The 27,223-nt window shown below is 42.2% G+C and overlaps 1 protein-coding gene across 1 annotated transcript; it reads left to right on the forward strand.

The window, feature by feature from the left end:
- The first annotated feature begins 1,375 nt into the window (after positions 1-1,375).
- Positions 1,376-25,534, forward strand: sparc (secreted protein, acidic, cysteine-rich (osteonectin)). Its single transcript, XM_071901291.2, has 10 exons — positions 1,376-1,467; positions 12,856-12,921; positions 13,674-13,727; positions 16,095-16,182; positions 17,923-18,044; positions 19,003-19,123; positions 20,785-20,918; positions 22,350-22,498; positions 23,785-23,933; positions 24,697-25,534. Exons 2-10 carry the CDS (start codon positions 12,865-12,867, stop codon positions 24,723-24,725), a joined length of 903 nt encoding a protein of 300 aa, XP_071757392.1. The 5' UTR covers positions 1,376-1,467; positions 12,856-12,864; the 3' UTR covers positions 24,726-25,534.
- Positions 25,535-27,223: the final 1,689 nt, after the last annotated feature.

The following is a 27,223-nucleotide window of genomic DNA, read 5'->3' on the forward strand; positions in this document are numbered from 1 at the left end:
GGGTAAACCATGGCATCCAGTCAGTGATCATCTTAACGCAATAGCAACCATCAATATATACTAAAACCAATTCTATTTTTTACAAAAGCATTATTTTATGCCTTAAGAGGCCTATGAGAGGCCTTATGCCTGCATATCTTATGTCACTTTGATGCTACTTACCATTACATATAGAATGAATTTATGTTAAGAGCAGAGATGCTTGCCAGAAAATAGAGTCAGCAAATTCTGAGTAATAAGTTAGTTATTTATAATTGGTAGTTGTAGGTAATCAACTATTAAAACACTTTGTAAAGCTGAATTTAGTTTGACTTCCACCAAACTACTTCAAAATGTTGTTAAACTACTAGTTTAATTACATGTAGTTCCCATGTTTGCTGGGATCAAAGCTGATATAAATAAACACACTAATATTCAGGTATTATAGGGACCCTCTTGTCATGCATGTGGGATCTTTGGACCATGTACTGTCTGTCAAAATGAAGTCTGTAGCTGTTATAATATTAACTACAGCAGTGTTTACATTCCATTTTACATTTTGGACATTTATCTGACTCTTTTCCAGAGCAATAGAATAAGCTTTAATGCCTGCAGTGGAGTCCAACCTACACAGGCAGAAAGGCATTCTGGGTAGCCTAGGCGCTGCAGTGAGACCCGGACAATAACCGGCTGTGTAACTATCCTGAACCTGCTGTTACTCTGCAGTACATCTTGTTCCTCAACTCCCACAGTGAGTGGGTCGGAGCAGTTGGGATGATTTAAAACTACTGAAGCTGTCAGAGTCAGTTTCTCCTGACAGAGAGGGGTTTACCTGGGTCAGAGAAGGTAAACAAAATGATGCTGTAGGTCCTGATAACCTGATAGCCCATTTTTCATCCCCACTAAAGGTAAAACTGTCCATTTCTGTTACCTCCCAATTTTGCCTTATATGGCCTTAATTGTTTTGCTGCACTAGACAAAAGCCTCCCATCCCCACTGATGGAGACGCTGTAGATTCACCTGTTTGCCCAAATGAATTTCTGGTGTCAGGTGTGAAACTGGCAGGAAATCTTCTCTGCCCACAGAAAGTGACAAATCAAAACTTAAGAGTGAAATCCAAAACTGTCTCCTAAACAGCAGTGAGAAGCTACATAAATAAAGTTTAGACTATACTTATTCTTACTCATATTATTCCATGACAGGCTTCTGTTCAGCTCTAAAGATCAAACAACCTGGAAAGAAACGAAAAGTTTTTTAGTCCCGCTCAAGCTGGTGGGAGAGAGTTAATGTTAGGCCCCGCCCACAGGGGCAGGAAGAGGGGGGGGGAGGGGGGGGGTAATGAGAGGGTGAAGGGGAGGGGAAGGGGGGTTCCTGACTGGGCCGTCCCACTGCAAATGTCTCCTGTGTGAACCGGCCTGGCTGTTAGATCGTCCCCGGCCCGGAGACAGCTGACTGCTCTTTTGGTTTCCCTGCTCTGCATAGCTGAAGGTAAGACTTCACTCCACAGCATCCCGCCTGCAGGCACACGAGGCTGGGCTCCACTTTAACAACATGTGAAAGTGTTTTATAAGACTTAATATAAACTTTTTTACTCTTTTTGACAGCAAGATTTGAGTGTTGCTGCTTTTTTTCCCAGTGATATGAGAGAGAGAGCTACCAAAGTTGACTAGAACTTACTGGCAAACCGGTTGTAGTTTTTGTGGGACATTAAATTATATGTTTACTGCCGACAAAGAGTTTGCAAAAGTTGACTTTTAACTTTCAAAATTAGTTTGCTTTCCAGAAATTACTTCACATTTGCTTGACAGATGCTATAACCAATGAAAAGCCACCCGTTCGTTCAGCTGTTTTCAGTCTGATCGAGGTAAACAAAGGCAGCAAAACTTTCCCCCCCCCCAAAATCTACCAGAAACTTTTGCTTTTTCTTGTTAGAAAGTGTCTGAGTCATGCCTGGTGTCCTGCCAAACTGACTGGCTGCTGGAGTAGACAGGCAAAGATTCACCAGCATTGTCCTGCGTGGTGACTGGTGGTGATTTCCCAGTTTCCCCCACCCTGTTTTCAACCATTAAAACTGACTGGTTAAAAGCTTTCTGCTGCGGACACAAAATCTCCCCTTATTACCCTCTGTCATTATTACTGTTAGAGCAGCTGAAAGGAAATCTCAGCCTGCAGGTAAACAAGCTGCGGTGATGAGGATCCATTCAGTGGGATAATGGGGAGGTATTGTGTGCCACATAGGCAACAGGAGGAGGAGGGGGGGGGGAGTATGGGTTACAGCTTGTGAGGGGTGGGGGGGTTCAGACACACACACACACACACGCACACACACACACAGAGTCCGATATGCCCTTTGAAAAGTCTGCCTAACAACATGTTCTCAACTTTGGAACTGTTCTGTTATTATGAATATTAATATATCTATCTATATTGTATAGTTTATGTTCTCAAACCAAATAATTCATTCTTTTAATAATAGGGTTTGAATGCATAAACTGCTGCTGTGTGTCGCTTTTTGGAAACTTGCAGTTTTGGAAACTTCAGCTTCAGTTTCAGCAGCATTGTTTCATGAAAATAAACTTTCTAAACTGAAGTGAGAGAGAAGGAAAGGGGGGATGGGAGTTCACAAAGCCTGACGGAGCAGTGGGAGTGTTTCTCGGACAAATATCACCCCCCCCCCCACCCCCCCCCACCCCCACCCCCTCCATAACTCCCCCTCCCCAATTACTCCCATGTAAAGGAATGCAGGTTGCCATAGGGATTCGTTACCAGCTGTTTGGAGGCTTTGTGAGTCTGTGCAGATGTCTGGACTGTCACGTCTCACTCACAATCACACTGAGAGAGAGCGAGAGAGAGAGAGAGAGAGGGAAAGAGAGAGAGAGAGGAAAAGAGAGAGAGAGAGACCGAGTGAGAGAGAGACTGATAAGCTCTTATTCGCCTTTGAATGATTCATATAACTGCATGTTCTCAGTTTCTGAACTTTTCTGAACCGTTTTATGTTATTTTAGATATTGGTGATTATGTACTATCATTTAGTACATATTAATAATTTATAATTTATTATCTCAGTATGATTTGAATGTATAAAGTCCTGTTTGTTGGTTGTTGAAAACTGACATTGTTCAAAACTGATTTGGCAGTATGAAACAGTCATGACAATAAAGTAGCTGAACTGAATTGAGAATTGACTGAAAGAGAGAGAGACTGAGCGATACTGTTAAATTATTATATATTTAGATACTTTATATTATTATATATTAGTCAGGCTTTCTGTAATGTGCTACATTTCCTCAGACTTTTTCTTGCGAGTTGTTGCGATCCGATCTGAAGCGATGCAGATTCCTCCCGCTCCGAAATCCAGGCGTGAAACTGCGCTCCGCTCCCTTCCCCACCTCTCAAACTGAATTATATGGAGAATAAACAGTTAAAGAAAGACAAGTGCTATCACTTTCTTTTGATTAGAAGAGTTTTGTTTTTCACGGCTCTTTCTCCTCGGCGGCGGAGCTGTCCTGGTGAGACTGAAGGACAATACATCTGCATTAGTATGAGTGAGGTGGAGACAGACTGTTTCTGGCTGCTGAGAGGTGCTTAATTGTTGAGGTGGCAGGTCTGGAGGAGGAGGAGGAGGAGGAGGGTGGGGGGGAGGGGGGGGGGGGTTGGAGCTGAGGATGCTGGGAAATCCTGGGCCAGCCTGGCAACCTCCAGAAAAGCTCTAATCCACCAACAGGAAGGAAGGATTGTCCTGCTGTCTCGGCTTTGACGTGGACGAGGAAAACTAAAACTTTCCAGTCAGCAAAGAGAGAGAGACATGGAGAGGGAGAGAGAGAGAGAGAGAGAGAGAGAGAGAGAGACAGAGACAGAGAATGACAGAAAAAGAGAGAGAGACATGGAGAGGGAGAGAGAGAGAGACAGAGACAGAGAATGACAGAAAAAGAGAGAGAGAAAGAGTAAGGAATAGAGAGAGAAAAAGATAAATTGCAATGGAGAAAGAAAGAGAAGAAACTGACATACAAAGAAAGTTAAAGAGAATGGAGAGAAAGGCAGACAGATTGTGAGAGAGCAAGAGAGAGAGAGAGAGAGAGATGGAAAGGGACAGAGATATACAGAGAGAATAAAAGAAACCATGACAGAGGTAGAGTGAGAGAGAGAGAGAGAGAGAGAGAGAGAGAGAGAGAGAGAGAGAGAGAAGAGTGAGGGGGAAGAGAGAGAGAGGAGGGGAGAAAAAAGTGAGAGGGGAGAGAGAAGGAGGGAGGGAAATAAAGGGGAGAGAGAAGGGGAAAGAGAAAGAGAGAGGGAGGTAGAGACAAAGGTGAGAGGGAAGAAAACAGAGAGAGAGAGAGAGAGAAAGAAAAGAGAGAGAAAGGGGGTGAAAGAGAGGGAGTGAGTAAATGTGAGTCATTCCTGCTGAGGTGGAAGTGTGAAATCACAGAGGGATGGAAGTCCAGGAGGAGGAGGAGGATTCACTGTGATGGAAGTGCTGTGTTGGCTCTCAGCTTCAGTCTCCATCTTTGTCCCTCAGCCTCACTGTGGTGTTTCTGCACTTCCCACAGATCACCTGTCAATCAAACAGTGTGGGCGGAGCTTGGATTTTCTGTTGATGCAGTTTGAGTTTCTCTTTTCTTTGTCTGTTCAGCCATGGTGGCTATCGCTGCTCATGCTAACTACCCAGTTCTTCTTCTTCTGTTGATTCCGAACAAACCGGAAACGTAAAACGCATCACTTCCTGTGCGGCAGGAAAGAGCGACCAGACACCGGCTGTTTAGATGGAAAAGCTTTCATCAACTGGATATAGGTTGAATCACTGTTGGGTTAGAGCAGTCAGTGAGAGTGAGTTGCAAAACAGACATTTATTTATATAAAAATGTTGTGGATTATTAGTTTAATAGCAGCTGGATGTGTAGAGCGAGGCGAACGCTGCAGGTTCAGCGGCTCCATTCCTACTGGAACCACCCAGGATATAAATATATGTAAATAAGGTTCTGTAAGTTGCTTCAGATGAGAGCATCCACCAAATGACACATTTATAATTAAAGTAACTAATTAAACAATATTCAGAAACAAGTCAAAGTTAACCAGACAGTGGCTGGCTGCTGACTGACTGGTTTGCTGGCTGGCTGCCAGACTGACCTCCCGGCCTCTTGCAGTGTACATATAACAAAAAGACTGGGATAGGTCAGTGGAGATGACAAAAGAACTTTTATGCAGGGTAAACTTGCACTCAACAGACTTCATCATAATGTCTACGCATTTTTATTTTCATTTATTTAACCACGTTAGTCCCATTATGATTAAGAATCTAGGGGAGGTTACTCTCACAATCCCAGCTGGGTTTCTTTAAGCTCTCCTGCACAATTATGTTTACAATGTTGATTTTAATATGTGATAATAATAAAACAAAACAAAACAAAACTAGAAGGGCACTCGGAGAGCGCAGTCCTCCGCCACGGTTCGTGCTATTATTGCTTGTTCGTGAGTCGGATCCAGATCCGCTCCAAAATTGAATGGGTTCTTCCTTGGCCCATGCTACACCCTTCCACCAAGTGTCATGAAAATCAGGCCAGTAGTTTTTTCGTAATCCTGCTAACAGACAAACAAACAGACAAACAAACGGCACTGAAAACATAACCTCCTTGGCGGAGGTAACAAAACCATCTCTTTTGGAAAGGAGACCTCAGGAAAGTAGCATCAAGACAAACAAGTGCAAGATGCAAACAGAAGTTCAAGACAAACAACATAGAGCAATCTATAAAGTCAGAATACATTCAAAGAGCAAAACACACTCAAAATCACAAGAGACAGCAAAGTAAAACTTTCTAGACAATAAAAGACAATAGTCCAACATCACAAAGTGAACTGTTAAGCTGTACTTGGCTTTTGCTCTGTAGAAATGATGAACACGTTTTGTCTGCCAGCATTTTCTGGCCTCTAACCACAGCAAGGATAAAGGAGGAACGCCAGCTTGGAGGGAAGACAGGAAAAGACGAACGCAGATTATCAAATTACTGAGGGAACTGGCTTCAGGCGAACTGTTTATCGCCCGAGGCCAGAGGCTCAGGAACAACTCGGCAAAGCCTGCAGAACGCCAGAGACAGAACAGAGGGTCTGTCCTGCCGGGGGGACGGGGGGGATGGAGGGGGGGAAACGAGTCAAAGGGGTCAGGTGACGAGGAACTCAGGTTACACCGATCCTACACTGCTCCCCTTTTCTCCTCAGCTCTTCTTAACTCTCCTCTTTTCCTCCACCTTCCCTCCTTTGTGCCTGGAGTTTCCTGAGTGATAGGGATGACTGGTAGCCTAAGTGACGGCTCTGAATCCCTCTCTCTGAAAACTAGCCTTTGTCCAGCCCACTTGAAGGGATTCCCCCCCTCCTCCACCTCCTCTCCACCTCCTCTCCTCTCCTCTCCAGAGAGAAATTGGATTTGTCGCCTGGTATCTTATTGCAAAGTCCAGGAGGAATTTGCTTGGATTCAAAGGGAAAACTCCCAGGATGGGGCTGGCTGCGCCTCGTGATCCACCAAGCTTGTGGAATGCACCTTTAAAACGCTCTTCACTTACTAAATTAGAATAAGCAGCTGCAACTGAAGGGTTTCATCAGAATATAGTATTTTTTGGGGGACAAAAACTCTACTTGAGTGTTTTTAAATTACTATTTCAAAAACATAGATGACTATATTCTCAGAAACATGGAAGCAAAGGTCTTAAGATGACTCATGTCTTTAACAGTGACCCATATTGGGCTTTGAATTTATTATTATTATTTACTTTAATATCAAGAATCATTTTGGAACAGCTTGTACAAGTAGAGTCAGAATATAATCTATTCTGACTCTACTCTCTGATGTATGATGGCAAAGAAAAATGTATTCAATATATTCTCGCTGCTTTGGTATTGCCTTTCATAACATTTCATAATTTTAATGAATCAATATAGCTAGCTAGAAAGCGCTAATTAAGTAGCATTAATTGAAAATAAACAACAAATATCTTCAAAATGAATTCAGAGCTTCCAATCGACCCAACGATGGATGCAATCGTTCTCCAAGCATCATTTTTCATTCCTGTTGTCTGTCAAATAAAAGTTGTGAAGCGTGGAAATCTGATTGGCTGTCGGCGGCCGATAACTTTTCTCAGCCGACAAGCTTGTCGAGCGTCCAAACATCAGCTGAGTTTCCCTGGCTGCTCAACTCTATAGGAAATGAATGTAATATAACTGTAATTAATGTAGACTTCTGCTGATTTCTTGATCATGTTGCTTGTTAGAGAAGCATCAGTTATTTCTAATGGTGGATATCTCAATTTGGAATTAAATCCTCATATATAAAAAAAACATTCTATCAGTATATGGATTTCATATTGGAAGGAAACTTTTCCGACTCTTCCTTTTCCGTCAGAAAAATGATTCAACCGTTGTATGTTTTGTCACTGGAGCTGCATCTTATAACATACAACAGGTTACATTTCCTGACAGTGTTTTTGCTAACTAACCACATTAGTTTAGCAAGGCATCACTACTAGACGGAGGTTTCTCAACAGGGTTTCTCCCACCTGTTTGGCCATTTACATTCCACTGCCTGTTTGGGCCGATCCTTAGCCAAACACATCAGCGGATCATAAAGAGCAAATGGTGGAAGCCATTGCAGAAGTCTCCTCCCTCTTTTATGCTTCTATCTTGCAAAAGTACTGCAAGAGTTTCCAAACAGTTCCTCTTTGGGGGGGGGGGGATGGAGACGCAGCGCATTAGCAGTGCAGGGAGTCATTTTAAAAAGTTCTTCGATGGCTATAAGCCTCCAAACCGACACTAACACTCAACCGGCATCACGTTTGGAAGAAGAAGCGAGTGTAATTGGAGTTGACAAGTGCACAGAATAATTCTAATATTGTGCAAATCAAACTCTTGGTAATTTCAGCCATAATTTGTTTTTGGAGTGCAATTTCTTTTTCTTCGTCTTCTTCTTCTTCCAGATGCGCAATTTCTATCCTGCTCCTGTCATGAAAGTGGAATCTATAGAGGAAGGTTTTTGATTGAATTTTAGATGCAAACTTCAGCTTTTGCTTTGCTAAATTGTGAAGTGATAAATTGTAAAATCTTGACCTCATACAGCTGTATTTTTCTGTGAATTTCGCGATCCTGTACGAGAGGTTGGGGGCTAATTCATTAACTGCGTGAGATCCCCACATAATACCAGTCCCGTGTGAATTGGGCTGAAGACAGACAGAGAGAAGGAGTGTTTATTCCCAGTGCCTTTACAGTGCATTCGCCTCTTCATGGGCCTTTGCATGCGAGCGGTGTTTGCCTGCAGTATTTGCTGGGACTCAGTGACAGGCAGACAGACTGCCCCCACTGTGTTTCCCAGGTTGTTTTTCCAGGCATTCAACCCACCTGTTATGTCACCGAGGAGAGGCAGAAAGAATTCCTCTAAATCCGTTCCCTTTAAAGCCTGTTGGAAAAAGAGACAGAAGCGGAGAGAGAAAGAGAGAGAAATTAGAGAGAGAGTTATCTGTATTAGCAGCATGTTTTCCTCCGTTGCGAGTTTACACCTCGCGGCCGCTTGCTTACCTAACAAACCTCCCAAATTAAATACGTTTGAGGGGAAAAAGGGCCTCTTTATGAGACTGAAGTTTCCCTTTTAGCCTCTGCCCTGTTTGATTATGAGAGCAGCTTTCCAAATAAAATAATTTGTTTTGCTGTTACGTCAGTCCGTCCGGCCTTCTCTTTCCTGCCGAGCCGAGCGGAATGACTTTCGCCCGGTCTGACTAAATAGGAATATGTTAAAACGGACATAAGATGGGAACGCCGTGTTCCTCCAAATCAAATACTGACCCGACATTTTTGGAGATGAGACCAGTTTATATTTTCTTTCTCTGCAATCAGATTTAGCGTTGCTTGCTCTCTCCCTCACCCGGTCTCTCGCTCTCAGTCAGACACGCTAGTTTGTTAGAGGTTCTTTTTTGCGAAATTTCCCGTCAGCAGAACACCTCGGGGTTTTTTTTTAGCTCCCCGTTTTCAAAGGCACAGAGAAGTTTCCTTGTGTGGAGGTTATTTGGAGACGTCACTGTCTGCGTCCTCTGCCAGCGTCTCTGTATTTTTCCACGTCCAAACCCAGTCGAGACTTCATGGCCTAAACGCTCTGGACCTTCACACACAGTGGTCACCATTGTAGAAGTCCCGTTTGCACCCTGCCTCCATTCTGTGTCGGTGCTAACAGATTAGCCCAACAATTCCTGTTGACGGCTGGAGCAACAAGGCAGCAGCAATCATGTTTTTACTTTAAACCTCGATTCATCCAGAGAAGGTTGACTGGGCACTATGCTCCTTTTCAGCAATGCCTTACACCCATTCAGGAGTGAATGGGTGTACCTGCATGAACGAGTTCATGCAGGTACACCCATTCACTCCTGAGAGCCGCCCAGTACAACCACAGTCTTCTACTGTTGGCCACTGGGAGCTAACCAGTACAACCACAGTCCCATACTGTTTTCTTTGCTCGGTCACCTCAAGAGAAGCTGTTGAGGGAAGTGAGAGCATCTCTTGTTCACTTTCCCCCCTAAATTTTGCAGCCAATGCGGGATTCAAACTGGCTTCCTTCTGGTCACAATCCCAGTTTTCTGACATGTAGACTACTGTCATGCAACGATCGCTGTATCTACATATCAAAACAGAAGTGCAGACCCAGGATATGATTTGCCTTTTAGATTGTGATGATTACTAATGGACAGAGAGACCTGATCTGCAGTCCTACAGATATAGTTGTCACACGGTTTTTGCATTTTACATTACAACTACTATGGAACTGTGTGGAAAATTGCTCTTGTTTCAGCCTTCAGAAGGCACAAGACCAGACCAGACATGGGTTTAGTGTTATAATTACACTTAGAGCGTTTGAGAATGAATAGGCTGCAGCAGAAATGGTAGATACATGCAGGATAGATGCAAAATGATGGCTAACACTTAGATCAGCGCTTCAATGCGAGTGAATGGCCCTTGATTCTATAGATATAGATCTAGAATCATGTTATGAGGGTATTTGTTATCTTAAGAACTGAAATGTTTTGACAATTTTGCCCTGTCAAGTCGGTGCTAAATCCCATAGCACTAGATTAAGGCCAACAACAAACAAACCTACAAGGGAAGCGTCAATAAATCTTTGCAATTCCAAATGACAAAGCGCTCTCGAGACACTGGAGGGGTTTGTCAAAGCACACACGAGCTCACGTCAACACCCTCTGCCTCCGGTTCACTGTATGCAAACTTTACCCTTTTTTCACTGCATCTGTCTAAACATGTTGTCCTGTTCAGATGCTTTGTGTCACGGGGGCCTGGTGCATTTTTCAGGGTTTCAGGACACCCGGCAACCAGCCAGGCGAAGTGTTCCTCCACCCCCAAAATGTCAAGTTGAGTTTCCCTCACGGCGGTGTTTTTCAGAACCACGCCACTCGTCTCCTCTTCCTCCCCGTCTGAGTCGATCATTCTTTCACGTGTTGAAAGAATGCAGAGAAAAAGTTCCAAATTGTCCTGAAACATGTTTGGAAATGTTCACGTTAATTAATTTGATGTCGGTTTAAAGCGGCTAACGTCTTATCTGAGGAGCAGGAATTCAGACTATTCACAGCTCTGTTTTGTAAATCTTCTTATCCCCCGCTGATCTCCTCTAACATTTAGCATGGGACAAACTGTGTCAGTTCTGCTCAGCTCAGCCTTATTGCCCTGCATGAGGAATTTCCCTTGCAGCTGGAGTAACAGAGAGCACAGCAACAAAAACAAAACTTGTGAAACTCTGAACTTGTGAAATTCTAATTCTATAATGTAATTTATTGTTTAGGTATTGTTTAGGCAAATTACACTACCAGTCAAAAGTTTGGACCCACCTGATTGAATGTAATCTGTTTTTCATGATCTTAAATCAGTTTTTATCTAAAGGCTTCTGCTTAAGTGCTTGAAATGTGTTTCTTAGACAAATATAAATAGTGAAGTTGATCTTTCCAAAGCCTTTGCCTTTCCATCAAGGCCTTTGCCTTTCCATCAAGGCAAAGGGCGGCTACTTTAAAGAATCTAAAATATAAGATAGTTTTGATTTGTTTAACACTTTTTTGGTCGCTGCATAATTTCATTTGTGTTATTTCATAGTTTTGATGTCTTTACTATTATTCTAAAATGTGAAAAAGAGTAAAAAGAGAGAAAATAAAGAAAAATGCGTGGGTCCAAACTTTTGACTGGTAGTGTAGGTCCTATTCTTTTAATAATAATAATAAAAAAAAAACAATATCAAGGAAATGGGGTAAATGGAATAAAAATAATCACTTTGATCTTTGCAGTCAGCTTCCCCAGACAGGATCACTTTAACAAAACCCCTATAGGCCACAGGTAACTTTGATCTGTGAAGGATAAACAGTGTTTCTGGATGTCTGGATGAAATGGGCCGTGATGGAGGTAGAGAGAGAGAGAGAGAGAGAGAGAGAGAGAGGGAAAGAGAGAGAGAGAGAGAGAGAGAGAGAGAGGGAGAGAGAGAGAGATTGTATACCATATGAGAGATGGCATGTTCCACTGCCAGACAAAAGAGCCCTTATTTAGTCCTTCAGATGAGACATGATGAGGGAAGAGAGAGAGAGAGAGAGAGAGAGGGAGAGAGAGATGGAAGGAGAAAAGGGAGGATATCATATCAAGCCTCCAACAATGGCCGCTCAGAGCGAAGAGCGGAGCCGGACGGCAGGAGAGGAAGAAAGATAACCGGCTCTCCTCTCATAGTCGAGTCATGAATGCTGGTCTTGGAGATAGACATGGAATTTGGGCTTTACTTTTTTTTTCATGTCCCAAACTTATTTTCAAAGTCAGCAGCATTGGAGAAAACACATAACAGATGCTTTTTCATGGGGGCTTTTATCCAAAGTGCCTCACATTACCATAAGTACATACATTTTTAGTATATATAGGTGGGAATTGAACCTCTAACCTCTAACCTGGCTGTGTTAGTGCCTTGCTCTATCCATTGAGCTGCACAGCAACACACATGAATGTCACATTTTCTTGAATTGGTCATGAGTTTAGAGATGTAATGGAGTGCATAGCAGCAGAACTGGCCTAATGGAAAAAATTACATACAATACAGGCCTGACGGAAATATGAGGAGGTAAAGTACGGTGCCTCAGGCGGTGGAAAAACACTGTTTTGTTAGACTGTTGAGTGCATAGTGTACATGCAAACAGCTGCTGTTTACAAGCCTGTTTGCTGTGTTTCTGAAGTAAATCTAATTTAGTGCAATCGGCTTCTGTGCTGGACAGCAGCGCTCTGATTTAGGCTCCAGAACGACAAAATCACATGCAGCGGGTGAAAGAGCCATTTCAACAAAACCACAAACATTTTAACATGGCCTGCAAGTAAACAAGGCGGACACTGACTGTTTTGTTCGGGAAGCTGGAGAGCGTCCATCAGTCCATTGTGCGGCTCTGGAAATGTGCTGCGTATTGAGCCTGTTGTCTAAATGCCTTTGTTGCCTGCACTCTGAAAACTGAGGGTTCATTAGAGGCTCTTCTGAGATCTGAAGGAGCCAATAAGCACCTCAGGCTTCCTCACAAGAAAAACATCCCAAACTTGAATCCCTTTCTGAAGGAGTTCCTCAAGGAGCCTTCTTGGGTTCCCCTATAGTTACAATTTGAAGCTCCTTTACTTTTTACAGTGATATGGTTTCTATCAAATGTTTTGCTGCCTTTTTTTGCAGGGTATAATTACGCTTATTACCACTGTTATTTGGTCTTATGTTTAGAAGATGAAAGCCAGTCATTAAACAATACTTTAATATTGTTTAATAAGTAATACAACAGCAACTGCGAATGGAAAACAGACCGAAGGAAATATGTTTGACTGTTTCTCTGTTTGTCCTGACAGACTCTGAAGATGAGGGTGTGGATCGTCTTCCTCCTCTGCCTGGCTGGCCACGCCATGGCTGCTCCTGTGAGTTACACTGTGTGTGTGTGTGTGTGTGTGTGTGTGTGTGTGTGTGTGTGTGTGTGTTGTGTGTATGGTCTCCTTTTGTCCTTTTCTTTATGAGCATGTTCCTTTGTTTGTGCATTTTCCTGCGTGTGTGTGTGTGTGTGTGTGTCCTCCTTGTGTCTCCTTTGTCTGTAGGCATATTGTGTGTTTTCCTGTACATGGGTGTGGCTGTGAATTCATTCGCAAGTGTGTGTGTGTAAGTGTGTGTGTGTGTGTGTGTGTTTTATTCTCCAGGTGTGTGTATATGTGTGTGTGAGTGTGCCTGATCACTGTGTTTGCTTCTCTATGTGTTCCTTCATTCAAGTGTGCTTCCTGTGTGTATCCACAAGTGTGTGTGTTCACGTGTGAAGAATTACTGTAGCGTGTGTGTGTGTGTGTGTGTGTGTGAGTGTATGTGTTCCTTTAATCAAGTGTTCTCCTGAGTGTAGGTGTGGGTGTCTTGACAAGCAGGTGTTTCTCTAAGTGTGTGTATGTGTGTTTCTCCAACTTTGTCTTTGTATGTGTGTGTGTGTGTGTGTGTGTGAGAGAGAGAGAGAGAGAGAAAGAGAGAGTGAGATCATCATGTCTGCTTCTGCATGAGTTCCTTCATTCAAGTGCTTTTCCTGTGTGCATCCGTGAGTGGGTGCGTTCACGTGCAAGTGTGTGAAATTAACGTGTGTGAAATTAACGTGTGTGTGTGTGTGTGTGTGTGTGTGTGTGTGTTGCGTCCCCAGACTGAGGAGGAGCCCATCGTGGAAGAGCCAGTAGCTGAGGAGCCAATTGTTGAGGTTTGTCCCCCCAGATGATTTTCCTCCTGCCTGTTTGGGTCTCGACGGGTTTTTAAAAAGTCTGAAAAACTCTGAAATCATTTAAATTAAAGGCCTTAAATAGGTATTAAGTAATTTATCGACCTCTATTGATGACCAAGGAATTGCAAAAACATCAACAGCTCTCTGACACAGCTTACGGTGGCCTGTAATGGACAGAAATATAAAAGTCACATGTTCACAATATGTAAACTAGCTAATTAGAGCAGAGATCTCCCAACTGTTTCTTTCGTTTTTGTCACTCTTCCAACATGGTGGCTTGTCCTTTATATCCACTGCTCACTACTCACTGAAAACATTTTGTGACAGAATCCCAATAACTTTAATGTCCAGTTATAATACATTTGCAGGAATTTGTTGCAGAAACATTTCCGCAATTTGAAGCATTTCACAGTACAGACATGATACAGGAACAACAGGAGCTTTCATAAACTACAAAGGGACGGAGACACACTGTTACCTGAATGGCACGTTGTACGCTTACCTCCTACTTAAATAATAAAAAAAAAAAAACATATGGAAAAGTGTAAAAATCCTCTCAATATTGGTGGCGCTCAGCCTTTTTGGCTTGTGACCTCCCAAAATGAAGAGATGCCATATTGGAGGCATAAAGATGCAGATTGGTGAATATTGACAACAAACAATGATTTTAGTTTTCTCTTTTTAGGCTAATTAACTTTACATATAAAGTATACATATACAGTATATTAACAGCATTAAACCACTGATCTAGAAAATCTATGGGAAAACACTGCAAAGTTTATATCAGTGCTACGCTGATTATTTGGGAAACACAACCCAAATTCCTTTGCACACATCTGGGATTTCTTTGGCCTTCATGATGTTTCTGAAGCCACACAGCTGCTCAGAGAGATGATCCAGTCTTTAATGGAGCCCGGGGGCTCAGAGGCTGCAGCCAGAAGAGAAGCAGCACCATCATGATGGAGACTTTGTGCTGAAAGTAAACAGGTTCAGCTGTGGAAATGTTTCGGTACCAGAGACTAATTCCTGCATGTTTATTGCACTTGGTGAGTTAATTGATTTGGATTCTGAGTAACTGGAGAGTTACCAGTCATCACAGGTGACACGCCGCCATGTTGGAGGAGAAAAAAAGCAAAGTAAACTCAGTAGAGCACGAACCTCCGCCAACGCTAAACATTCTCAGACTTCCGAAGCTGCAGACTGCGTAACAGGTTGTGTTTGTTTACTTTTCCCGACAAAATAGCACAATCACTGTTTAGCAGCTGGCTTGGAAGTCCCAGATGTCGGACTTTCCCACCAGCAAATGAACACAGCATAATAGTTGTGGATAAAAAGTGATAATCGTGTAAATATCAGATCTGGATCACCACAGAAATCTAGTCACCTGATCGTTGGGCGATCTGTCCTCCAAATTTCAGCCAAATCCATTCATAACTTCATGAGAAATCTTGCCAGCAGACAGACAACAGACGGGTGAAAACGTAAACTCCTTCCAACTTGGCGGAGGTAAAGATCCGTCCTCCAAGCAGCCCGTGACCGTCTGCTGTAAACAATACTAAACTAAATATTCCCGTGCACGAGGCGTCAGAGCGAGCCTTCATGTGAACGTTTTACCGTTTCCTGTTCCAGAGGTCCAGCGGGACCAGAGATCCCACAGCCCTTAATTTTAGCCGGCCGTTCGCCCGCCAGCCGGTCAGGAAGCCATTACGTTTTTCATGGCTTCACCACATGTGGACCCAGCTGCTTGTTATTGTTGGACATTATGGTCTCTCCGCTCCCCTCGCTCTCCCAGACTCTGTTTGGTCTTCAGGGAGGAACCTCTCTTTAGCGCTCTTTAGTGGTGACGTTCGCATTTTTTTTCAGGAAACCAGGGATATTTAAGCGGTTTGGTTTAAGTGGACTTCGTTTGACAAACGGGGCAGAAATAGACCTGAATACTTTTACGCGGCAGTCATCTGCTCAAGCAAATTCAGAGAGCGCATTCTGTTTTTTAAACCTTTATCGATGTAGGGAAGGTTGACTGGGTGCTGGGTGACCCGACTCTAGTTTTAAAGGGAGGAGAGAACATTTCTTATTCACTTTCCTCACCCAGATTTCCCCAGCCAGTCTGGGACTTGAACTAGAAACCTTCTGATCACAAGTAGATTCCTCTAACTTCCAGGTTCCCATTCCGCTGTATGAAGCATTGGGACAAATCTGTCCAATACCACATGTCATGTTTTAAAAAGACTTCCCTCTAATTATTTTTATCTCCTTGTAACCCAAATAACTTCAACATCCTCTGCATGCGAAAGGTTTAGCGGTCGCCCCTCTGATCTCTCTGACCTCTGACCTCATTTCACCCAGGAGGTCGAGGTGGGGGCCAACCCAGTGCAGATTGAGATCGGAGAGTTTGATGAGGCCATCGAGGTTGTTGAGGATGTTGTTGCTGAGAGTAAGTTCACACACACACACACACCTACACACACACACACACACACACGCATGCACACACATGCAGGCAGATACATATACAAAAAAGTCCATTAGTCACGTAGTCTCATATTGAGACTATTCTGTTTCTAATGCAGTTTCACTTTCAAAATTCTTGAAACAAGTTGATTTGTATTGGAAACAAGTGAAATTATCAAACCCCATTGGCAGATTTTTTTCACTTACTTTAAGAAAAGCTTAGGACTCAATAATAGACTAAATGACTTGTTAAGATGAAGATCTTTGCAGTGTAGAAATACATGACCTCAAGTCAAAAGCTGAAATAATAAATCAAACTTCCATAAATTCTTTCGTTTCCGGCCGTTACGGAGACACCAGAAATAAAATGTGTCATGTTTGTTGGCTCACGCAAAGCTTACACTGGCCAACCCCCGATATACATTCTGACAGCGTTTGATTTAGCTGCGTCTCGCTCCTCCGTCCTGAGAGGATCTGGGTTGTGAGATAGCGGCGGGTTCAGCGACGCCTCACACTGGCAAGGCAAACAGCCATAATGACAGACTGCGAGGAGAGGGCTGTAATTATGTGTTCCACCCTGCTGTAAGAACCAGCGCAGCCCGGTATTTAAGGAGCAGGGGCACAGCCGCAGGCCCGCTGCAACACCAGAACCACGAAAATACATAGAGACAAAGGCAGGGTCTGCTAAACTGATTAGCTAAGTACACGACTTGGGACATTTTGTTCTGACTGAGTGGAGAGGAAAGGAACAGAGCAGGACAAAGTAGAACCTAAGTTGTACAAAAAGTAACACAGAGTAGGATGAAATAGAACAGAACAGAGCAGGACAGAACAAAGTAGAACCTAAATTGTAGAAAGTACAGGATAGACGGAAACTCTCAGAAAACAAGGTACAAAAGCGTACAAAGGCTTGTTGCTGAGGCTGTACCCTATTAGAGTACAAATATTATAACCTTAGGCCCTGTTCATATTTGTATGATTGATGCCTGAACTTCTAAAGGAATAATTATGTGCTCCAAGTGACAGAAATGTACTTTGATGCCTTGGTACAAAAGTACCGTTTCAAAATGTCCCTTTAGGGGTCCCACCCAAGCATCAAGCCTTTTTGTAGCTTCAGGTGGTAAAACTTACCTTCAAATTCAAAGAAAACTAATACAACTATGTACCTTTTGCTGTCAGAAATGACTCTTTACCTTTTAGTGCAATAAAAGGTAAACATTTAGTACCTTAAGGACCATTAGAGAACCTTTAAGGGTACATTTGTGGGTCCCCTACACAAGTATTAGAAGTGGGTACAGAAATGGACCTGTACTATAACTCTATTTCTGACCTCTATTTCTGTTGAAAAATGTGCTAACCCTGCATTTTCCATTATTTCTACTGTTTTACACAAAAGTAGCCTTTTCAGAATTGTACTTTTTCTTTTCGTCATCGTTTGATGCATCAGTGGCCAAATCCAGACACAAACTCTTTGATGCAGTTTCCAGTCATTTGGGTTATTTCGCCTCAAATATGAATGACTTCATTCCGCTTGCCTTTGGGCAGGAAACTCTTCAAAAAAATTGTACTAAAAGACTGGAAACTGCATCAAAGAGTGTGTGTCTGGACTGGGCTAAGTGTGTCTGGGTTTGGCCGCTGTTGTGTTAATGCTTTATCCAAGAGCAGTAGAAGTAGTACTGACCAATAGACCCCTAATTCTTCTTATTTGTTGGTGTTTTTCCAGACGCCTGCCTGAACCACCACTGCAAGAAGGGCAAAGTGTGCGAGGTTGATGAGGACAACACCCCCATGTGTGTCTGCCAGGACCCCTCCACCTGCCCCACCGCTGTCGGAGAGTTCGAGCACGTGAGTTCAATAACATTTAGTCCTGCGCTTCTTTAACCTTGTGTAAGGGCCGTAAGAAACTTTTAATTTGTATTTATCCTGGGAAGGTTAACTGAACACCAAGCTCAGCACCGTCCTGTTTCACTTTCACACAATCACACCCAGTACAACTACTTCTTCTACTGCAGGACACTGAGCTGCTCCACTGCAGCAACTGGAGGTTTAGTGCCTTGCTTAAAGACAATAGTTGTTTAGAGAAGGGAGAATATTTCTTATTCACTATCTGTCCAGTTGGTCTAGGATTTGAACCAGCAACCTTCTGGTCACAAATCTTCCTCTTCAACCTTTTTAGCATCCAGCATTTCTTAAACTATTTGCATGAAACCACAAAATGAATTTCAAATGAGAGGGAAAGGAAACCATTATGTCTGGGCATTGTATACACTGTAGCACTGTGCATAGTTTTCTCATGCTGTGGTTTCTTTTAATTGTCTAATAAATCAAATCAAAGCAAAGCAATTACAATTTATTGTTGATCAACAAGTAGCAAGCATCGCAGCTTGGTAACACTAGGCCTGAATGGTTACAGATGTGAAGGCTAAAATGAGGCTATAGAGTTTAAAAGTGAAAGTTTAGTCAATGTCTACATCTTAGACTGGGTCTTCTAGGGTGTATGACAGAAGTAAAGCATTATCTTGCACATATGGGCTGTTTATGAATTGTTTAAATATGTAATAATGTATTTTCTGCTTTGTTTAAAACTGGGCTAGAATCAGTTTAAGTTTAATCAAAGTAGAGACAACAATATCTCTGCCAGAGTTAGATTCCCACAGGGTGTACCCATGCTAAAATGCACGCAATCATAGTACTGCGAGATGTTTTGGATTAAACCATCCATTAGATGCCATATTTAGTTGAAATAGCATTACCAAGTACCTCAGAGCCGATAATTCATCTCTGTCTGTTCCCCCCTCCCTAGGTTTGCGGTACCGACAACAAGACCTACGACTCCTCCTGCCACTTCTTCGCCACCAAGTGCACCCTGGAGGGAACCAAGAAGGGACACAAGCTGCACCTCGACTACATCGGACCTTGCAAACGTGAGCTCTCCCCCCACTGCTTCTGCTCCTGCTAACCCTAACCCTAACCCTAACCCCCTGCTTCTCACACTGCCAGTCATCCAACTCTGTCCCCTAAGTCATAGTACTGCAGGATTTCCCAAAGAATTACGATTGGCGGGGAGAAGCAACAGTCTGGCAATCCACGGAAAGGGTCACTCCTACAATGGCTAAATCTGTGGTTTGCTCGCAGCTCTCCACTTCTGTTTCTACTGGCCCTGACTCAAAACCCTAAAATACCTTCGATGGTATCAGAAAATTATGAGCAGGTATAGCCCAGATGTTTCAAGGCCCAGAGTGTCTGCCATGAAACTGGTCCAGAATTTGCGTCATAACCCCTCAACTAGCTTCTGCTTCCATCCTAAGCTCTTTACAGTACCATGAGTGCTTATATTTTTAGAGTAAGTGGCCCCAGTGGGAAAGGAACCCCTCACCCTGCCAGTGTTAGCGCCTCGCTCCACCCACTGAGCTACACAGGACCAACTATTTGAAACAACACTGATGCAATACATCAGCAATCAGATCATACAAATTTTCTTTAGATGTGGAACCCAGTTGGTACAGATGCAGACAACTCAAACCAACATGGACAAATGGACAATAAAAGGATTTCATCAAAGATTTGGTAGACTGACTAATTAGGAATGCACACATTTTTTGCCTGCCATTGCTAAGTATAGATTTTAGAGCAAATTTGATGGAAAGCTAAATACCTCCTCGCTATTCCAACTGATTTTGTTGAATTTTAAATCACCCACTGTGTAGAGATGCTATTCAAGCTATCTTTACATACACATTAAACAAAAGCTGGAATTTAATTTTATTACCTTTAGTTGTTATTTATGCATTTTGTTATTTCCATTCTGCTTTGTGTTTGAGCTTTGATGTCATTTAGTTTCTGTTGCCCAATTTATCTCTCTGTCATCTTTTATATCATGTTTTTTAATGGGTTAAGGTTCCATGTCCCTCTTTTTTCAGTTTTTATCATTTATATGTGCATATAAATCAAAGCTAAACCTAGCTGATAGCATAGCGTTCACTCCCAAGACATTTCCCGGCGCTGTGATTGATGGGCGGGTCAGGTGGGTCAGGCGGGGGCGCGGCCTCAGCTGTAACGTCTGCCTGGCAGGAGGATCTGTCCAGGCACGCAGGCTGCGTTTCTCCCTCTGTTCAAACTAAAGCCCTTCACTCCGAGGAAAAACTCTGTGGTGCCGAGATGAACCGGGGCTGAAGGGTTCACATGGAGATCAGGGTGTTGTTCTATACAACAAAAAAAACAAAAGGATCCAGTTTGTGACTTCTGGATATTAGAGGATTTTGTGCAATTGTTTTCCCATCAGTCTGTTGAATAGGCTGAAAAGCTGAATTTTACACAGAATTCGATGGTTTTTTTTATATGGTTTCATTGGTTTAATTTAACAGTTGTCCATTTGCATATTTGTGTTTTTAAAGTGCAGAGTGCCGGCTGAGTCAGCAGCCAAATGCATACAGCTAAAATTAGAACAGTTTGCAGCTGTCCAGTGTCAAAAACCTCATGATTCCTATTTAAAAATTGTATTGCTTCTGGTACAAAAGGTGTTTTTCCTTCATCTAATCCCACATACTTTTCGTTTCATATTGCTAACGTTCATGTCTGTCCGCAGTGATCGAGCCCTGCATGGACACCGAGCTGAACGAGTTCCCCCTGCGTATGAGGGACTGGCTGAAGAACGTGCTGGTCACTCTGTACGAGCGTGACGAGGACAACAACCTGCTGACCGAGAAGCAGAAGCTCAGAGTGAGTAAAGAGGCGGAGCGTAACGGGTGAAAATTGGTCAGGACAAAACCTCCTAGGTCGGAACAAAGGTGATGAATACAGGACCTGCTTTTCACCGTTTATTCTGGAGAAGACATAAAATACACAAAACATGTGGTGACTGCAAATATGCCTCAGATCTCCATCTTTGCTGTGGGAAAGTATGGCAATACCAAAGGGGCAAAAAGATCTGCAGATACGCAGACATGCCCCACGGGAGGCTCCAGAATGACTAATACTAGCTGAAGCTGCTTAATGCTGGTGAAATTCACAAATAATAACTAACACATTTTTAACTCCAGGAGCAACAACACAAAAAGTGACATTTCTAGTTTTTAAACTTTTAGTGACCCAAGGAAAGTAGGCAGAGCATGCATGGTCTTTTCCAGCATTTTCCTGCTTCACACTCAGTTACAGATATTCACACTGGCAGCTGCCCAGTACAACCACAGTCTTCTACTGTTGCTCCATTAGAGCGGTTGGGGGTTGAGTGCCTTGCTTGAAGGCACCTGGGCAGTAGCTGCTGAGGGAGGAGAGAGTGAGAAACCATTCACTTCCACCAGCCAGGATTTGAACCAGCAACTCTCTAAGCACAACCTCACCTCTCTACACATCATGAATGCATTTCACCCTTGTTAACTCGATGCAGGACGTGCATCAACTAAGAAAATATGCAGGAATGCTTATTGAATTCAGTTAGCATTCCTGGACTTGTGAAAGGAACTTGAACTCTCCCAAATGTGCATATCTGTCTTCATGTAGCCAGTCTTAGCTCTTCTCTCTGTGCTTTTCTGTGAACTGAAGTAAAATTGTCAGTGTTAAAAATAAACACTATGTCAGTGTTTATGCAAGTCCACACCCGATAATTTTGAACAGCTGTCCCCAGAGCCACATCAGCTGTAGTGATAAATAAACACTTGTCAACTCAAATAAACATCACTGAAAAATCAAGTTATTAACGCAGGAAAATATGCTTTGTGTATGGCTTTTTAGATCAAATCCATATTACACAGTAGCATCTCCAGTGTTAATAAGTCTTGATTTTTCAGTGCCAATTATTTGGAGTTGACAGTGTTGATTAAAGTGTTGTTTGTCCCCTCATAGAGCTGATGGCTCTGGGACGGCTGTTAAATGAACTCCGATGGGTGTGGACTGATAGAAACTCTGGAATAGTGTTGACTAACACTGACGGTTTTGCTATACTAGTGCAATAAGCCGTTTAAGCTAAGCTGTTTTTTGGTTGTAGAGGTTAGATTGTGTAGGGATAACAACCATCATCATGTTGCACATCCAAACTGTGCAATAATCCACTTTTATGAACAGCAATTTTGAGCTTGCTCTGACTACAACTGCTGGAAACTATTACCAAGTTGGTTTTTTTTGGTGATATAATGCGTACGTCCAATCCTTTAGGTGAAGAAGATCTATGAGAATGAGAAGAGGCTGCAGGCTGGCGAACACTCCCTGGACCTGCTGGCCCACGACTTCGAGAAGAACTACAACATGTACATCTTCCCCGTCCACTGGCAGTTCGGTCAGCTCGACCAGCACCCCATCGACGGGTACGTAGAGAACGTCAGGGGAGACGCTGTTCAGGGAGCCAAGCAAAAACAATCACACTGATATACCAAAGAGCAGAAAAGAAGAGTTTTATGCATATCCAGAGTTCTTCACCTGACTCAGAGAAATAAAATTAAAAAGTGCACGTTGATATAACAAGTTACAGGAGGGAAGCGGGCATCGAAAGTGATTCAAACCCCCAAAAATATCAATTACATTTGTGTTTATTGTTTTTGTCCCTCCAAAACGAGCTTCTATAGATATCTAAGAATCAAATTGATGCACCAAAGTACATGGAGGAGGACTTTTATGCAGACACAATAAAACTACAAATATCAAAGGTTTATCTGCATCTGAAGTTTTTCATTGGATCAAAAAATATCAAAACTAGTTGTAAATGGTGAAGTTTGTTCACCAAGCAGATATCTAACAAATCATACTGATAAACCAAATTACAGCAAGGCAAAGTTTGACTTCCTTAGTAATCATTTTAGAAAAGGGAGCCTTCGTTCACTGGTTTTCTGTTCCCACAGCTATCTTGTATAGATGAAGAGATGTCACGCTATTTCAGACGAAATCCAGGTTATATGCTGACGTGACAAAGTCGGCATATCTGAGATCTTGAAAACCAAACTATCTCCTTTGCTCAGGCAGTGGTTGTGCTGTTTTGGCAGATCCAGACTCAGATCTGGGTTGATACACCACAGCAGGAAACGTTTTGATCCACTGGTCACAGAGGCTGGTGGATCCAAGACTTTACCAGCTGCTTTTCATTTCCTCAATACTTATTCTAGAAATTGATGGGTACATATCGGATACCAGCCACAGCCCAAATTTACCAGCACTGGCCTGGTGGCTGGTGGTAACTTCCTAATTTTCCAGTAGGCATTTGACGTATGGTGACAAGTTCAATCTAAACCCAAACAAGTGCAACATTGTCACACAATGATATTTCGGCACGGTAAAATATCCTTGGAAACTGTTTTGAACTGATATCAGAAAGATGGTTTATCAACATCTCTTCAACGTCAAAATGTTTGGTGATATTCATTAGTCTGGTGCTGTTACATTGGCACTGATAGTGCTGAGTCTCATGTAAAATAGCGCTGTATATATAGCAGAAATACGTGAAGTGTTTGTGTCCAGTTTACCACACTTAAGTCTCACCAGTCAGCCACACTGCGCTTTTGTTTAGCAATCTGATGGTAAGCATGGGTAGGAATCGAACCCCTAATCTCATGCATGATGCCTGTTTGTTTATGGGTGTGTTTGTTTGTCTGTACACCAGCTACCTGACCCACACAGAGCTGTCCCCCCTGCGCGCCCCCCTCATCCCCATGGAGCATTGCACCACCCGCTTCTTCGAGCAGTGTGATGCCGACAGCGACAAGTACATCGCTCTGGAGGAGTGGGCTTCCTGCTTCGGCATCAAGGAGCGTGAGTATCCGTCCCACCCACAGCCAGGATGATGGAGATCTGAAAAAACTAAAAAAAATGCACAACTAAAAAAGTGCAAAAACTAAAAAAGTACACAACAGAAAATAGTTTAGTTTTTGCACTTTTTTGTCACTTAAGCACTTTATGTAAATACATTTCAATCCCCCTTTTTTTTTAAAACTTCCATTTATTCATTTACTCCTTCTTTCTTGCATTTATTAATTCATTCATATGATGGTTATTATAATGCAGAAGTGTGACCAAGTCAACTCTGCTCAAGTCTCAAGTCAGTCTCAAGTCTAAATGTAGAACAGCAAGTCAAGTCAGAACAAATCAAGAGTCCAGTATCAATTTAATATCTTAAAGAAAACTAAATATCTAGGACTTTTCAATGCAATATGGTTTCAATAGGATAAAAACTTGGTAAGAGCATCATGAGTTTGATTTCTATAATCAGTTTCAACTTCAATAAATTCAATCATTCCATACAAATTCAGAAAACAGAATTTAAATTCAGTCGTCCGCTGGAACAAATCTCATCACTTTCAATCTAAGTCATTTACACAAACACAAGATCTCAAGTCAAGACTTTAGAAACCTTTTCAAGTCATCAAAGTACAAGTCAGAGTCAAGTCCCAAGTCACCAGAACCCAAGTCAAGTCAAGTCTCAAGTCTTCTCTTCATGCATCAAGTCAAGTCTTATTTTCATGTTGATCTGTATGTTCTGAACTGCTGCTCACGGCTCTTCTGTCTCTTTTTGCAGAGGATGTGGACAAAGACCTCATCATCTAAGCTCCTCCCACCAGCAGCAGTATGACAACTCCTAGTCGCTACTAACGGGACAAGGTGCTGATCCCTAAATTAAAAATCACAGTAACGGTGCTAATTGCAAATTATTTTTATTATTTGTTTTTTATAACGACCTTTCCTACCTATACCACTAAAAAGATTAAAAAAGAAAGATGTGCACAGTCTGTACTAACCATCACAAAACGTGATCATGCAACTTCCAATTCTTCTTGTTTGTGGAGCAAAAAACCCAGTAAATCTATTAAAGTTGATAGATGAGAATAAACTAAAGACCTCTGATGGCAGATGTAAATGTATTCTGTTTTTGGAACGGGTTAAAATGATGTTTGTTGTTGACAATATTATATATGTTTTAATGACTTGGTCAGGGCTTGAATTTTAGATCGATTTGAAACATTATTGAGGAGACAAAGTTGTAAAATCAAAAATAAAGTTTCTAAATAAATGATCCCTTCGCTTGCTTTCTACAAAGAAAAACTGTTTAGTTTTTGCACTCTTTTGGTGGCGGACTCATTTGTCTTTTTTTGTATTTTGTTTTAGTACGTTGATCTTTTTGACTACTGCTTTTTTTAATTATTATTTTCCATACAGATTCCGTGTCCCGAACGAGGGACGCGCGTGTATTGATATTTGAAACAATAAAGAGGATATATTGTTTGGACGTTTTTACGGGGAGAAAATCTCGCAGGCTGAGAGTTTTTCTCGCTCTTAACATGTTTCTACTGACACTCTCTGTGTGCCACCGAGCGCACAACAAAACTCTTTCCATGAATAAAAGACTATGAAAGATCCCAACATCTCTGCATGCATTCATATCTGCATTTCTTTCCCCTCTGCAAAAGGAATTTCTATTGGCGTTACTCACAGACAAGATGTGACAAAGGCTGGGCTTGTCAACACGAGCACCAACACACACCTACACACTGTCTGACTCACAAGGATTTCAATTTAGAAACTAACAAGATTTGACCATGTTGTACAGTAAGAAACAACCACATTACATTTTCCATTGTTGTTTCTCTCTTTATAAGATACTTATCCTCGCAATCACAAAATGTGCAGATGGACTATATCATCAACAACTATTTAAAGCTGCACTAGGCAACTTTGCAGCAGGTTACCAGCCCCAAATCACAGGGAGAGGTAAAAATTTGAACCTCATTACCCAGAAATCCTGTCAGTAAACGTCACACAGCTCGCTCATGTTTACCAACCGGAAGATCTGTGATGTTTTATACCAAAGGAAACCATAGAGACGAGAGAGGAGAAGATCTACCGCTTTGGATTGGATTTCGCTCTTCAGTTTCCATTCGTCACTTTATGTATGGAGAAGATTTCCCACCAGTGACACCATACTGACACCAGAATTTTATTTGAATCTACAGAGTCTGAATTAGTTTTTTTTTTTGTGATTTAGGCTGATGGGACGGGTGAATTTTTACAGTTTTTACAGTGCAGCTTTAAAGTGAAACCCACAAACAAACAACAGGGCAGAGCAGCACATAAATGAAGCTTTCATGTATCATGTGTCCCATACTAATGTCTTTGAACTGTGTCTTTGTGCAGCAGCAATGCTTTTGAAGCTTTCCCTCGTGAGTCTAGTTTGAAACCTCAAAATAGCCTTTTTTATGAGCTTCTAAAAAAAAAATCCCCTCTGCCTTTTCTCCTCAGCACATACAGTATTTTCTTCTCTGGCCCTTCTCTATCAGACATGATCATTGTAGAGTCGCAGGAATTTTGTGTCGGTGTTACTGTTGGTTGCATGTGATGCTGCTGATCTTGGAGCTGAAGCTCGTTCTCCTGTTGTGCTCATTGTAAACTGCTGTGGATAAGAGCGTCTGCCAAAAGCCTGAAATGCAAATGTCATTGTTGCAGGCGAGTATTTACAGGATGCGGCTTGCTGGGCTTTTCCAGGGAAATTCTGCACAACACCGCCTGCTCCACTGTATCAGTTCCACTCCATCAGCAGAGACCTAACGCAGGTTTATGATGCTGCTTTTTGTGCTTTACTCAGCAACATTTCAACCGAAGCTGAGTGTGCAGATATTGCATTTCTTTTTCTTTTAATTTTCCTTCTATTCAGACCGAGCATCATGTTTTTGAATTTGCATACATGATAATACTTAACATACACTATTGTCATGGCACAATGTCATAACAACTCCAATTTTGGTGATTTTTTGTCTTTTATCTTCAACTGAAGGCCACATGCTGCCCTTTTGATTGAGAAAATTCTATCTGACCTTTGGGTTTATGAAACCTTTTAAACACACATTGCATGAACTCAAAAATGCACAGTGCTAACAAGGCTAAAACAAGCTGAAACCACAGATGCCAAGCTAAAAACAAGACTAAAACAAGTTAAACTGGAAGATTTGTTGTATTCATAAGTGTTCCAATCATTTGGAGTTGATAAGTGTTGATTGGAGACTTGTTGTTCCAGCTGCTCAAAACCATCTAAAAGTGTTAAATCAACTCTG

This window comes from Centroberyx gerrardi, chromosome 16 (assembly GCF_048128805.1).
Source record: "Centroberyx gerrardi isolate f3 chromosome 16, fCenGer3.hap1.cur.20231027, whole genome shotgun sequence".
Taxonomy (NCBI): domain Eukaryota; kingdom Metazoa; phylum Chordata; class Actinopteri; order Beryciformes; family Berycidae; genus Centroberyx; species Centroberyx gerrardi.